At 35.4% G+C, this 14,335-nt stretch overlaps 1 protein-coding gene across 1 annotated transcript in view; it reads right to left on the bottom strand.

Moving 5' to 3' along the window:
- Positions 1-2,603: 2,603 nt before the first annotated feature.
- The window catches only part of NCAM2 (neural cell adhesion molecule 2), a 130,183-nt gene continuing 118,451 nt past the window's right edge, over positions 2,604-14,335 (bottom strand). The window contains exons 15-17 of the mRNA XM_031555850.1: positions 11,738-11,942; positions 8,464-8,583; positions 2,604-4,409 (exon numbers count right to left, since the gene is read on the bottom strand). Of these exons, the coding sequence (XP_031411710.1) occupies positions 4,298-4,409; positions 8,464-8,583; positions 11,738-11,942 (437 nt within the window). The 3' untranslated portion in view covers positions 2,604-4,297. The remainder of the gene's footprint in view (positions 4,410-8,463; positions 8,584-11,737; positions 11,943-14,335) is intronic.

The following is a 14,335-nucleotide window of genomic DNA, read 5'->3' as shown; positions in this document are numbered from 1 at the left end:
TTGAGAAAAGATACTAATGTTTTATATCTAAGTGCCTAAATAAAACTAAAGAGACTTTATATCTGACTCTTTAACTTGAAAAATTGGTCAAAACACCCTTTCATACTCCCCATGTGCTCCATCTACTTGAATCTTTTCAGCAGTAACACACCCACAATGACCCTCACTAGAACTGTGATCTCAATAGCTTTTTTTTTCCCAATTTTGTGTTTAAAAAATTAAACTGAATTGAAAGTATTGTCTCCAGTTTACTTTAGATGAGTATTTGAGCATATCTGAGCAGAAATGTATGTCATGGTAAAGCTTTCAAATACTTTAAACAGGCTTTGTAGACAAATTATTGAAGATTTTTTCTTTAATAAAGCAAAGTGGCATGCTATCAAAAGGCACAAATACATTTCCATTATCTGGTCTAGGAAACAGAAAAATGGCATGATTATTATACTACAGTTTGATGATTGGCACTTAAATAAATAAATACCATCATAAAAAGAAAGCCACTTTTTGGATGAACATCAACGTAGAGGCTGAAGACAGGAGGTGGAATTTACTATACCATGGACTGTTGTCAAACAGCCTTTGTATGTGACTGTCACTGTGTAACTACGTTGTATATATCAAAGTCAGCTCAGTCCTGCAAGCTTTTCTATGATAGTACATCCATCCTCCTGCTCACACTGACTCCGCTAGTGTCAGTTGGATGTCATATGAGCAATGGGTTTAGCCACACAAAAATTTCTTGCAAGGCCTGAGGCCTAAATAAATTAAACTTTGTCACATTAGGCATTAGCATCACCAGAATAGTAAATATTTCTGCAACCACAAAAAACAAAAAACAAACAAAAAAACCCCACAAACTTTAGAAAGTAAAAAAAAAAAAAAAAGCAAACAAACAAAACCAGAAAACCTCTTCCTAGTACATTTGTATACTACTTTGTAAAAGGTTAATTTTTTTTTTCTTTTGTTATTATTGTGGTAAATCAAAATGCTACTAAAAACAACAACAACAAAAAAGAAACTAAGCCATTTACTTAATTTTACTCCTCATTTTTCGTTGAAGAGAGATTGTCACTGCCACATTCCATTTTGTCTGTAATTTCAGTGGTGCCCTCTCACACTCCTCCCTGGAGGACGCTGGCGTAACAATTCAGATTATTTTTACAAATAGTTATATTCTGTCAACTCTTCTGACATTTCATACCAACACTTAAAATTACTTTTAGACAGTAAAAGTGACATTTATACAGATACCTGGTTCTTTTTCTTTTAAATCTAGAATCAGAAAAGAAAATAAAGACATGAGGTTACTCCAGTTCTACATATATCTTACAAATTACAGTGCGCTGTCCCTCATTTGGAAACATTTGCAAATACTAGTGGTCTTGAAAAGTTTATCACTAGTTTGGCTTTCTCCTGTAAAGCACAGAGGCAAAACACAAGAGATAACCTATTAATCCACAGACTAAGGGGCATGCTTGGAGCAGTCTACCAGTAATTATGAACTGTTCAATTCTCAGCCCAACTGGCAAGAGACTTAAAATCAGGCAGAAAAGAAATACTTCTGGAAATAGTTTTTGATTTATATTCCAATATAGTAGGAAATGCTTTTGCTTCCATTATTGAAATAATTTTCTGCATATTTTACTAGTAGATAGTAGGACAGGAATATTAATACTAAATCTGCTGAAGAAACCTTTTAAATCCTCTAATCTTTTTCACACTGGGATTAGAGGCTATATTAAAAACAAACAAACGAAAACAACAAGAAAAAAACAACATCCAACTTTTAATTGTTAAGCCATGTTAAGTTTTTTGCGTAAGTTTTTTAGCAAGAAGTACTAAAAAGTTGAAATGCAACTACAGTTGAGCCTAGACAGTGTTAGCCCTGCATCCATTATATAGAAACCTTGTTGTGCAAATGATTGTGCTGGCTTCAGAAAAAGCACCATTTGCTTAGTGAACCTTGACTTATTTGAGAATGCACAGCACCACCTAACTTTGTGATGGCAGGCAGAAGAGGAAAGGAGGTCCATTACCTTAATCTTAGTAATAATATTGCATGAGATGATGCGGGGTATGGATGTTCGAGCCACATCAATCACATCCAACTACCTGAATTTTCCAGGTCCCTTCCTTGCATTTCAGTAGAGGGAGAAAGCCCAGTTGCATACATGTACTTTGTAGAAAGAATGTATATTCAAATACATAAACAAGACAACCTTAATTATAAAGTAGGAGGCAGTTCTGCTCACTGTGTACACTACTCTGAAAGAAACAGGACAGAAATTTAACAGGCAAGCAGATACTTGATAATACTGCCTGCAGTATGTGGGAGCAACAGTGACAGGCTATAGAGGAATATCTTCATCTTTCTTTTATCCAGAAGTAATTCCTTAGCATTTAAAGAGACTCTTATGCAGCAGTTTAAAATTATTCTTTTTCATTACTTTTGTCAATCATTGTTCTTACTCATACTTTTCATTTTGGTCCCGATTTTGTGGGAATTTGGCTTCTCATCTAGCCATATCAGCATTATGCCTCTGCTCTCAACTACTAGCTTCACTGTAGGTTTTCCCAAAGTGATTAAAAGTAATTGGTTTTCCTTTTTTTTTTTTTGATAAAATTAGTGACTTTGAAAAATAAGGAAGGTCTGAAAATTCATTATCTCCTCATCATTTTCAAATCTGGTAATGTTTGGGTTAACAAGAAGGTTAATGTGCCATTATCCTCAAATGTAACATTCTTTTACATTTCACTTTTAGCTTTACTGCACAAAAGTCAACCACTTTGACATAACTACAAAATATCATATAAGAGTTGATGACATTCTGAAATTAGGTAGAAATTTGCAACTAATAGCAAAATTTAGATACAGTATGGAGAGGACATAATTTGCTGAGTAAAGCTACACTTAGACCTTGAGTATGATTTAGATGTGAAAAATTCACAAGGTACTCTACAGTTTGATCCTAACAAGTAGAATTTTCTAATCTAGTTCACTATTTTATCTACTTCTTCCAAAGAAATATTTTGAATAGGTTGGTAGATGTGGATACACTATGCTGGAATGGAAGCAGGATGTATTACTCCAATTAGTGACATAATTAAATCAATAAATATATTATTTTTCATCAAATAAATTAGCCAAATTTCTAAGTAGTGCATATTATCCCATAATAATAAAATAGATCATCTAAAAAAATGCTTGACAGGAAACAAGTATTTCATCTAATACACGCTCTGATTAATTAAAAATTTTAAAATGTTCCTAACCACTTAGCCAAAGTCTTTCCATCTGTTCTTATGTTTCTTGTTATAAGATAAAAATTTATAACATAGCGAGAACCTCTTTAATAAGGCCAACTTCAAATATTTCACATAATGATTTGTGGTGAAAATCTAAATGCAGTTTATCCCTTGACTGAATGGTTAGAAGATTGAATACTCATATGCATAAATACACTGGGGCAACTAATGTGAGTCTGTGTTAGAAGGTTTCCTTTGAAGCCAAAAGTTATTAAAAAAAGAGTTCCCTTTCCACATATATCCTACATTCTAATTTACACACCACCTTCCAAAGGTTAATGTAGAAAATCTGGCATTCTGAAAACCCTGGGCCTTTCAGTCACACTCTAAAGTTAGGATGAGGCCAATACTCGATAAAATATTCAGCTATTTTGATTTAAATCTGTACATCATAGTTATCAAATTTTTATGATAGCAGAGAACTCAGGTAAAACTACGGGTGGAGCTGGCTTTGTGTTGTTGAAGACAGTTTGTTGCTTTTTTTGTTTCAAGTGATATGCACAGTTGGAACGACTATTGAGTGTCTGCCAGTGATAAGATCTTAAATGTTATGCTGAGATTGGTTTTCATTTTTTAAAAGGCAACCTCAACTTTTCCTTGATTATAAATGGAAATAAATACAATAACAAGTGGCACTTTATGTATGTTGATTGCCCTGTAAGATCTGGAGAGACATGATGTGTTGTTTGTGGTTAGAGGTGCTTTGCCAAGTATTCTTCTAAATAGACATACTTTTTCATATAATACGTTTTAGTTCTAATTCAGAAGATTTTTCCAATTTATACCATGGGACTTGCTGTCAGCAAAACAACATACTAAAACCATTAACAAAAAAATAGAAAAGAACTGTAGACAGAAACTGTTTTATCATATGTACACATGTAGTAACTCTTCCAAGCTTAAATTTCCCAGGAAATTAAGGTCAGCTGTAAAGTTTTGGTCACAGGGTTGCTTTTATCCAAATGTATTATCCAGAAAGCTGTAGTTTATCTTATGCTTTGCTATCATCTTCTTTTGACTGGATGATGTCATTAGCAACTTTGATTTCTATGGTTTCTGGATTTAAAGCTTCTTTCCCATTTTCCTCCTTCAGTGGCAGCTTCCTATCAGAAAAAAAGAGAAATCATGGACATTACAAAAAGTAACAAATGATGTGGAATTTAAGTCCACAATGAGTGCATTGTTTATACAGTCCATAGTGCTTACAGAAACATCAGTCAATGAAAATAATATACAATTATTTTATTATGAATATTGACGTTCTTTGTTTTCAAAGAAATTAATATTAGTCCCTTCCAGTTCTTGTGCGAACGCATGAAGACATTCAGATGGTATTTTAATTTCAGAAATGTTCCTTTCAGTCTTACAATCGTACAATCCTAAATTCCACTATCAAGGGAATCCCCACTCTTATTTACAGGAAAACAAAACACTGATTCCTTTCAAAAAGTTCTAAAAAATCATTCCCTACTGATGCTAATTAGCTGTCAAAAATATAGCTGTGAAAAATATGTATGGTTTAGGTAGATGTTCCTGTAATAGTATCTCTTGGGCATAGTAGCTGTTTATCCTGATTCCAGTTTGTTTTCTGTATTTTTTTTAACTAGAGAGTAGTATGCTTATGCATTTTTTCCATTCATAACAACCATTAAATGTTTCAGTAATCTTCCACTGTGATTGCTTTCATGTCCCAGTGTGCTATATGTTATTCTGTATCAGGAATCCCTTAGGAATGTCTTGTAATAACAGCATTTAATGACAATAAACAAAACAATATGCAAATTCTCAGATATATGACATTTAATCTGTATGAAATTAACTAGATGTTAAAGAATGAGCATAATCTTATTTAAGAAAAATCCATGAGAAGACTAACTTCTCCTGTTATAGTAAAATATGGGATGTGTATCATCAGCTCTCTGGCTTTGAACACAAAGGATGTTGTCAAGCAACTGTCTGTTCCACATGGCACGCACAAAGGAAACAGCCCATAACACAAGACTTGAAAGAATGGCAACAACAGAATTAATGTAGATCTATTTTTGAAAAAGAAAAAAAAAACCACGGAGGCAGAGGAAACGTGACTCATGAGACTCACTTCTGTTATAGGCCTAATAAAGCAAAATGAGCTGGTATTAAAAAAAATAAACCATATTTAACCAAGATTTATGTAAGATCAGAGTAGTTACTGAAATGATGGTGCTGAAAAGGAGGAAACATACAGCCTAAGTCATAACTGAGCAATTGACAATATATTAAATGTAAATTCAAATAAGATACTTTTGGAGAAGTAGGTATGTCATAAATAATTTATAAGTATTTTAAATAGAAAGATATTGCTAAACTCTGCTGAAAAATACTAGATATAATAAAAATCCAGGTTAATGCAAACAGTATGACACAATTAGCCTTGCTTTCAATGCAAGCAAGAAGAGAAATAAAACAAACAAGCATAAAGTGTTTATAAATTTTCCCCATTGAAGAAGTCAGAACAGCATTCTATGACCTTAATGTCTCAAAAAAAAAACAACTTGTGTTTTTTTAGATATGGTGTGATCAGTTCACCTACGGTGATGAGGACAACATTTTTGCCATTGTGAAATTTTTCCTCTCCCTTTGTGTCAAACATTAATTCATATTTAATCTCTATTATGAGATTCAGTAGTTTTCCTTTTTTAACTAACTACATCAAGTTTAAATGATTTAATTACATTAGTTTTATTACTCTTAATCGCTATAAAAGCTGTGCCTATTTGAAATCATGCTACATTTTTCAGCTGGCAAACAATTATTCAAATCAAAATATTTTAAAATCAAAGTATTTTCAAAGAGAAAAAGGACTAGAAAACCTTAGAAAAACCTTGTTTTTCAGACACTGTCTATTATCAATCAGTAATGATATTTAGTTCCTCTAGCACTGCATGTGGCCTAATCACAATATTTTGTTGATATTACCGACACAAAACTTAGTATATTTACTTCTCTATTAGATGACTGTTTCATAGGAAAATGGCTCCTCGCCATTTTGAAACTGAAATTCACCTAGCTTCCTTAATATGGAGAAAAAATTCAACTAATACTAGGAGTACAACAATACCAGACTAAGAATTTAATTATAGTACCACGTTGCACGTGGTATTTTAATCATATTTCAGAAATACAGTAAGAAATACACAACCAGTATTGGTTCCCTGGTAGTATTATTAAAACTTGTTTACTTCCAGGTAAAAGTGCTTTGTGCTAATCTGTCACAAATGGATCCCAAATATTGCCTTAACAGTGAGTTAAGTTTAAATAAACGTTACTGAGTAATATGATGAGTAAATATAATGAAAATACTACATTACTGTGAAAAAAAATCTCCTTCTTAGTTATTTTACACAAATTTTTACATTGAAAGCAATATAGTGCCTGGGTATATGTAGCTCAGCTTCAAAAACAGAATGCAAGAGAGGCTCCCTGAAAGTAAGGCATAAACTTAGACTGAATTCACAGTCAAGAAAGAGACAGGCATCACATAGGTAGACATCTTATGCTGAAATAATCCCTTTCAAATACATAGACATTTCCTGTCTCCCTCTGCTGAGTACAAATTTTACCTAATTTAAACTGAAGATTTAACTCTGATGTCTTTAAGGCAGCCTAAATTAGCCATAATGAATCCCACCTTGTATGGACACTGCCTGATTGATTCGTCCCTGAAGCTCTTCCCTCCTGCAAGCTAAGCTCTTCCCTACAAGATTGCTGTTGCACCTGTTGTTCAGTGTGTGTGTGTGTGTTATTCCTCCAGAAAGACTTAGTTTTATCCTATCGCATTCCCCTTTTCTTCAGTGGCATCTCACCCATATTTTATATTGCTTGTCTGCTTTATCTGTCATGACTTGTGAATGAGCAGAAAGTCTTGTAGTGTTCCCCTAGAGCCAAGTGTCCCTTCAGATGTCCTGACTGCCTGATGCTTTTGACTCATCTTTGGTTTCCTAAGTGACACTGCCCTGAAACTTTAGCTAACCCATCTGACCTTCATCCAGCTGTGCCTTGCACTGCTGCCTTTTGCCATTTGTTGTCAGAATAGAAATGAACAAGAAAGAAATCGTCATCATTACTAGTATCTTTCAGCAACCCTATTCTCTCAGGGACTAATACCCATCAGACACCTTATCAGTTGTACCAATGATTTAACTATCTTCCCTGCAACCAGTGACTGACTCTCTCCCTCAGTAAGAAAATAAAACATTTTTGATCTTAACTGTTTCATGTTTCAGTCTGCCAGCTGTTCTACTGACTTGGACAAGCAGAAAGATCTGAACTAAATCTTTGCTACTATCATGTTCCACCATATTTCTACGTCTTAAAGACATTAAATAATTTGGCACCAGAGGCTTAGCTGCTAATACAGCCATGACCTAATGTTGTTTGTACAATGTTTACAGTTACATTCCACTGACTCCTTAGATAACTTGATTCACTGCAGTACCCCTCAGTACAAATTCCAAGTACTTTTCAGAAGATTAAAGAGAAAAAGACTATTCTATAAGAGTTCTCTCAATACTTGGCACACCGCTGATCCAAGGAGGCAGGCAGGGCCTGGTCCTCATGCTCCCACCCTTCAGCATTGCAGGCAGAGCAAGGATGGCATTGGGGTGTGGGCCCATGTCCCACCAGAGCTGGGCATGGGTTGCTGAGATTGTTGGAGATGAGAGGGGCCTCCTGGGCCATCAGCAGGGGAATAGAATGAAGGACAGTGAGGGATAGTACCACATTGCATGTGGTACCTGCCCATGTCCCTGGGGTGCTGCCTTCATTAAGAGAACAGAAGGAGCACTGTGGGAGTCAGAGTGGCAGAGAAGGCAAGAAAAGTTCCTTAAGATGTTCACTAACATTCATGTATGTTGAAGAACTCCCACAATTGTTATATTGCTATCGCAGGGCTGATGTGAGTGAGAGTCTGGGTCACAGAAAGAAGAGAAAAATGCCTGGTGATAATCCTGGCCATTGCCCTCGGGGTACTGTGGTTTAGATTGACTACTGTAAAAAACCACACTGGTGAACTACACTGCCACAGCACATGGCTGTCATGTACCTCTCTACCTGGCAGTATGAGGGCAGCCTTGCAGCCAAGATTCTGAGTAAGACACTGGGGAATATTGGGCTACTTACTCCGGTTCTGTGAGAGGAGTAGTCTCGTTCGGCTCATTTACTGGGCTCCCATCTTCATGGCTGGTAATTCTTTCATCCTCTGTTCTCATTTCCACTATTGGCTCTTTTGATCCATCTTTCCTAAAAATTATTAAAAGAGTCTGAGTTTTTATCATCATATTAACTACATTGCACTTAACTAATTATCAAGATCTCTTCCTTCAAAAGCTGGCAGAGAAAAAGTGGAACTAATTATCAACAATTAACACCACTGAGACACATTTAACAGCATGTCCTCAATTCCTTGAAGTCTTCAAAGTATCTTTCAAAGTATCAAAGTATGCATGGCTACTTCCCTATCCCCAAAAAATCATGGATTAGCATCTCAAAAGAGCATTTTGTTTACAAATAAATAATAAGACAATGGATGACCTCCTCATGGGAATAGACATAAATTTGGCTAACAGAGTATAGTAAGTATAGAACTTGACGCCAAATTATGCTTGAAATTCTTGGAAATATAAAGAGCCACTCTTGCAACATATACATTGCCTAAATGCGTTTTCAGTCTTCTAAAATTCTGACAATCTCAGTTGTCAAAGAGCCCCTGTGTGATGAGAACCAAGCCTGCTCTATTTAGATTGGAAGAAATTCTGTTTCTATGTGGCAATTCCCCCATTTTAGAAACAGGTGCTAATTTTTCACACACAAGGCAATTAATAACTTTTGTGTCAGTTGGACAATGGATTGTAAAGAGGATAGAACAGTGAATATTGTCATTACACTTTTGTTGGTAATATGGTCTTGATATGCAAAGCACTGTTTGCATTTAAAGCAGTATTAATTAATAGGACTAGCACATACTTTGAATCTCGAAAGACAGATCAAAGGATATCCAAGGATATCCAAGATACATCTGATATTTTCAAAATAAAATCTCTTTCCATGTATACATTTCTTTCCTACTTCTGATATCCAATCAGGAATTGTATCCTGTAACTTATCAGCTGCAGTCTAGAAACATGGGGTAACCAAATACAGGTGTCACAGAGAGCAGTCAGATTGCTGTGCATCATAGAACAAGTCTCATTAAATCCTTGTCTAATTAATCTCTCACACTTGTATCATTTCTGAAAAGATCACCTTTAAAAAAGCTGTACAACAATCTATTCAGAAAGTACCTGGAAACTTGAGCATCTTCTGGTAATTATACTCAAGGAAATCTTTACAGGCTAACGGGACTGTAGCACACAAAAATGTGTAATTGAGAAGTTGACTAAGGAAGAATTCACAGGTAGAATCCTAAAACATATGTTTAATTTTAGATGCATAATTTGTGCTTATTTATCAATTCAACTGAAATTTGATTTTAACATACATAAATGGATGCCATGCTCATTTCTGTAGACAATGCATGTAACAGAGGCATTTAATTTATGTGCTATCTAGGAGTCGGCTGTTTGATAACATTGCCATATAGTTACAAGTGGAGTCATGGCTGTCTAATATCTGTGAAAATATAATGGTTCATAACAGGGCTGGCAGAGGGAACAGTAAGTTCTACTTGTTATGTCTGTGTATGCACAATCGTATGGATAAATGTACATTATTGCACATATTTCACAGCTGAGGAATTGATCCATACAAAAAGTACAAACTGTGTAATAATTAAAAATTACATGGAGGGGAATGCTCCTTATAGGAAACATATTTCAGCGTTTCTGTTCCAGATGCCGTGTGTATGTTACATGCATAGTGTTATCTACATTAGTTACATATAGAATATAACTAATGACTATACATTTCCTACCAATCAAAATACAACAAAAAAATATCAAAAAGCCACTTAAAGATCCAAAATGTGATCTGACATATTCAAATGAGGGAAATGTCAGCGTCTTTTAGGGAATGGCATTTGGCATGAAAGAAATTCAAATTTCGACTCTTAGAAATATTGAAAGAAATATAATTAAATAGTATAGTTGTTCTCGCAAAAAAAAAAATAAATAAAAGTGTCATGGAGGAATTACTGTTATGTGACCAGCTCTAGACAACATGGAGTTGCATTTGTTTATGTTGATAGCAATGCATAAACTGCTGTCAAATGACATTTACAGCTGCAGCTCCCTGAGGTCTTCCCATTCAGAGGGGGTCTGTACACCAATTCATATGTGGTTACTTCTTGAAAAAGAAATTAAAACACAAACTGAAGTGCTGTGCTCAATAGGAAAAGACAGCTGAATCTCAGCCAGAAGCTGTAAATGCTGACTCTATTGAACAGGACATGCTGGCTTCATGCAATAGAAAAACTGTGTTATACTTTCTATGACTGTAACCTGTTGAGAATTAGGAAATATCTGTTTTATGGCATAATTTCTTTTATTCAGAAACATTACTTGATGTAAATACTGTGTGCCTGCTTATGATTGTTTTGGTTCTGTGCAGCTGTTTCAAAACCCCACCAAGAAATGCAATCAGGTTACCTCACAAAGACACAGTATCTGAAACACAATACCCAGAACTAAAACCATAAAAGAAACTTCTACACTTCCAGCACTAGCAACAGAGAACTCCAGTGTAGCTATGAATAAGGGCCACCATATCTGCTCTGCAATCTGCATCTGGGAAAGATGGGTTCTGGGAAGGTGCAGAGGAATGAAGTGCATGTTCTAAGCCCTGGGAGAGCTGCATCGCATAGGAGCTATACTTGTAAACACTATTTATGCCACAAAATACAGCTTGTCACAGATATTACATTGTACATTAAAAAAAAAAATCTTTTAGATTACCAGGCTGCCCAGAGCCACATCCAGCCTGGCCTTGAATGCCTCCAGGGATGGGGCATCCACAACCTCCTTGGGCAACCTGTTCCAGTGTGTCACCACCCTCTGAGTGAAAAACTTCCCCCTAATATCTAACCTAAACCTCCTCTGTCTCAGTTTAAGATCATTCCCCCTTGTCCTATCACTATCCACCCTCATAAATAGACATTCCCCCTCCTGTTTATATTCTCCCCTCAAGTATTGGAAGACCACAATGAGGTCTCCTCAGAGCCTTCTCTTCTCCAAGCTGAACTATCCCAGTTTCCTCAACCTTTTCTCATAGGAGGGGTGCTCCAGCCCTCTGATCATCTTAGCGGTCCTCCTCTGGACATGCTCTAAAAGCTCCAACAGAACAGTTTTCCAAGTAATTGAAATCTTTTATAACAATCCCTTTGTCAATCTGCAAAATGTTCAAGTTGAACAGCAAGGTTTTTCTTTTAATTATGTTTCTATAATATGTAAATAATACTCACAAGTAAGCAGCCTTTCCTTCTTCCAGTTCTTTACTTTTTCCACTTGAACCACTCTTTTTCCCACAAATCCTCCTGGTGATGCACATTAGCAATCCGCATTGTCGTACAAAGAAGCAGCTGACATCAGTCACAACAAGGATTAACAAAAGGGCCGCCACTCCCAGGCCAATAACAGCACGAAGTCCAAGACCATTAAAAAGAGTGTCTTGAAAGAAAGGAAATTTGAATTCATTAATAAAATTAATCCCAAAGAATAAAATTTTCTGAAGTTTTTAAGTCACGGATCAGGAGGCTAAAGGATGTTACAAATGTACCATTCAAAAACTAAAGGAAAGAAGCAGTACTGAAAAAGAAGCTCATATACAACACAATTAAAAAATCCTAAGACCTATCTTTTCTACGTAACATTTTCCCACTGCTGAAAATCCAATATAGTCACAGAGCATAAATCACATTATTTAATAATAAACAATATGATACTTTTAACATTTCAAAACCAAGTATATCCAAGTATGGATCCTAAGAAAAATACTATACGTTTTCAACATAATAACAGTTGATGTAAGTTGTCACCGTCCACATTTCAAATGTAATTAATTAGCAGTAGTGCTAAGGAGAATTACTAAACAGTGGTAAAACAATATTCTTGTAAAGGTCATCTTTTAAATTACAGCAGAATGAAGAAGTCAGAGAACATTTTTTTTCAAGGTATAGTCTGCAAACAGAGACAAACTGTCAAATAAATTAACATGAAGAAAACTAGTATTATTAAATGACTGTATGGTCAAGACCTCATCTTGTATAGTTCTGAACCTTGAAATACTGTCATACATTTCAGAATAAATATATTTCACATCTGATACTGCTTTCTGTAGTTGTACCTTTAAAGCTGCTTATCTCATTTTGTCTCAAATGATATTTCTATAGTAGAAAATAATGCTATAGTTTTGAACACTGTGACTCTGAACTAACAAATACTGCTTTATGAATTCAGATGACCATTATGAAGGATAGGAATTGCATCTGATCAGTAACTTAAGGGAAAAAAACAGAACTTAGTAATGGTTCATGGGCCAGCCTAGCTCAAGAAGGTACCAGTCTATCACAGGAGTTGGCTAATGACCATTGCAGATGTGGTAGTATGTCCTGAACCGATACCACTGGGGAGGGAAACTTTTACTTTGCATGCTGGTGTACTGCATCAGCATTCCTTGCTTAGTTTTACCATGTCTTGGAAGTATGAGTCAGTAGTGCAATGGCACATTTCCACTTGCAGCTGTCTATGCCTGTACCAAAAATAAGACCAGGATTTTTTCACAGTAGATTACATAAGTACTGTTTCAGCTGACAGACATAAAAACATAACAATGTGATTTACTAATATAAATGTTTTAACAAGGTAACTGCTATTATTAACATAAATGTTTTAACAAGATAACTGCTATAATCTTTCTCCCACTTTTACAATATACTGCGGATATGAAAATTAAGGAAATATTTTAAGCTTTCATATGTTTTGCTTAGCTAATTTTTAAGAAAATATGTATTTACCTTTTCAAACAGAGTTTAAAAATAATTTTCTTAATGACTTCTACATCAATGCATACTAACAGAAATATATGCTTTCTTAGGCTATTTGATATCTTTCTTAAATGGAAAATTAAAAATTTTTTCCAATCGGAGGAGAGAATTTTATTTTTTATGCAATCTGTTTCATTGTCTACTGTATCAGCTGTTCTTTTACAGAACTGTTCTTCAGAATGGTATCATGGTATCATGTAATAAGCCAACATTGAATATATACATTTAATTGGGTGATTGGATCAGTAGATAGACAGACATCACTTCAAATTTATTCTCCCTTTTTAAAAATGCAAAGGAACACTTTCAAATAAGCAAAATGATGGTGTAGCAATGAAAGGTTGTTCCATTTATGCATTGAAAGTTGACATTTCGCAAATTTACTTTCCCTTTTTTTAACATCAATAATCTTAGTTAAATATTACAAGTCTGATTTCTTCTACATCTTCCAAAACTTACTGTATTCATATATCCACACATTTAACTGGTTGCACTCTGAATTGCTGTCAATGGCTTGGTGTCCATGAAGAGATGAATAAAGAGGGGTATTCCTTGAGGATATTGATACTGGTGTTACTTAATGTTTGATGGTGACACAGACAGTGGGATTGAGTGCACCCTCAGCAAGTGTGCAGATAACACAAAGCTGAATAGTGCAGCTGATGCAACAGAAGGAAGGGATGCTACACAAAGGGATTTAGACAGGCTTGAGAAGTGGATCTGTGTGAACTTCATGAAGCTCAACAAGCTCAAGTGCAAGATGCTGCCACTGGTTCAGGGCAATCCCAAGCACAAATACAAGCAAAGTGGGGAATGAACTGAGAACTGCCCTGAGGAGAATGGCCAGGGAGAGTTGGCTGATGAAAGACCTGGAGTACTGCCTCCAGGCCTGGAGCCCATAGCACACAAAAGATGTGGAGTTGCTGCAATGAGTCCAGAGGAAGGCCATTAAGATGACCAAAGGGCTGGACACCCTCTCCTCGGAAGAAGACTTTGTTCAGATTGGAGATGAGAAGG

Source organism: Meleagris gallopavo, chromosome 1 (assembly GCF_000146605.3).
Source record: "Meleagris gallopavo isolate NT-WF06-2002-E0010 breed Aviagen turkey brand Nicholas breeding stock chromosome 1, Turkey_5.1, whole genome shotgun sequence".
Taxonomy (NCBI): Eukaryota; Metazoa; Chordata; class Aves; order Galliformes; family Phasianidae; genus Meleagris; species Meleagris gallopavo.
The sequence above is the reverse complement of the archived record's forward strand: the minus strand, read 5'-3'. Positions and strand labels throughout refer to the sequence as shown.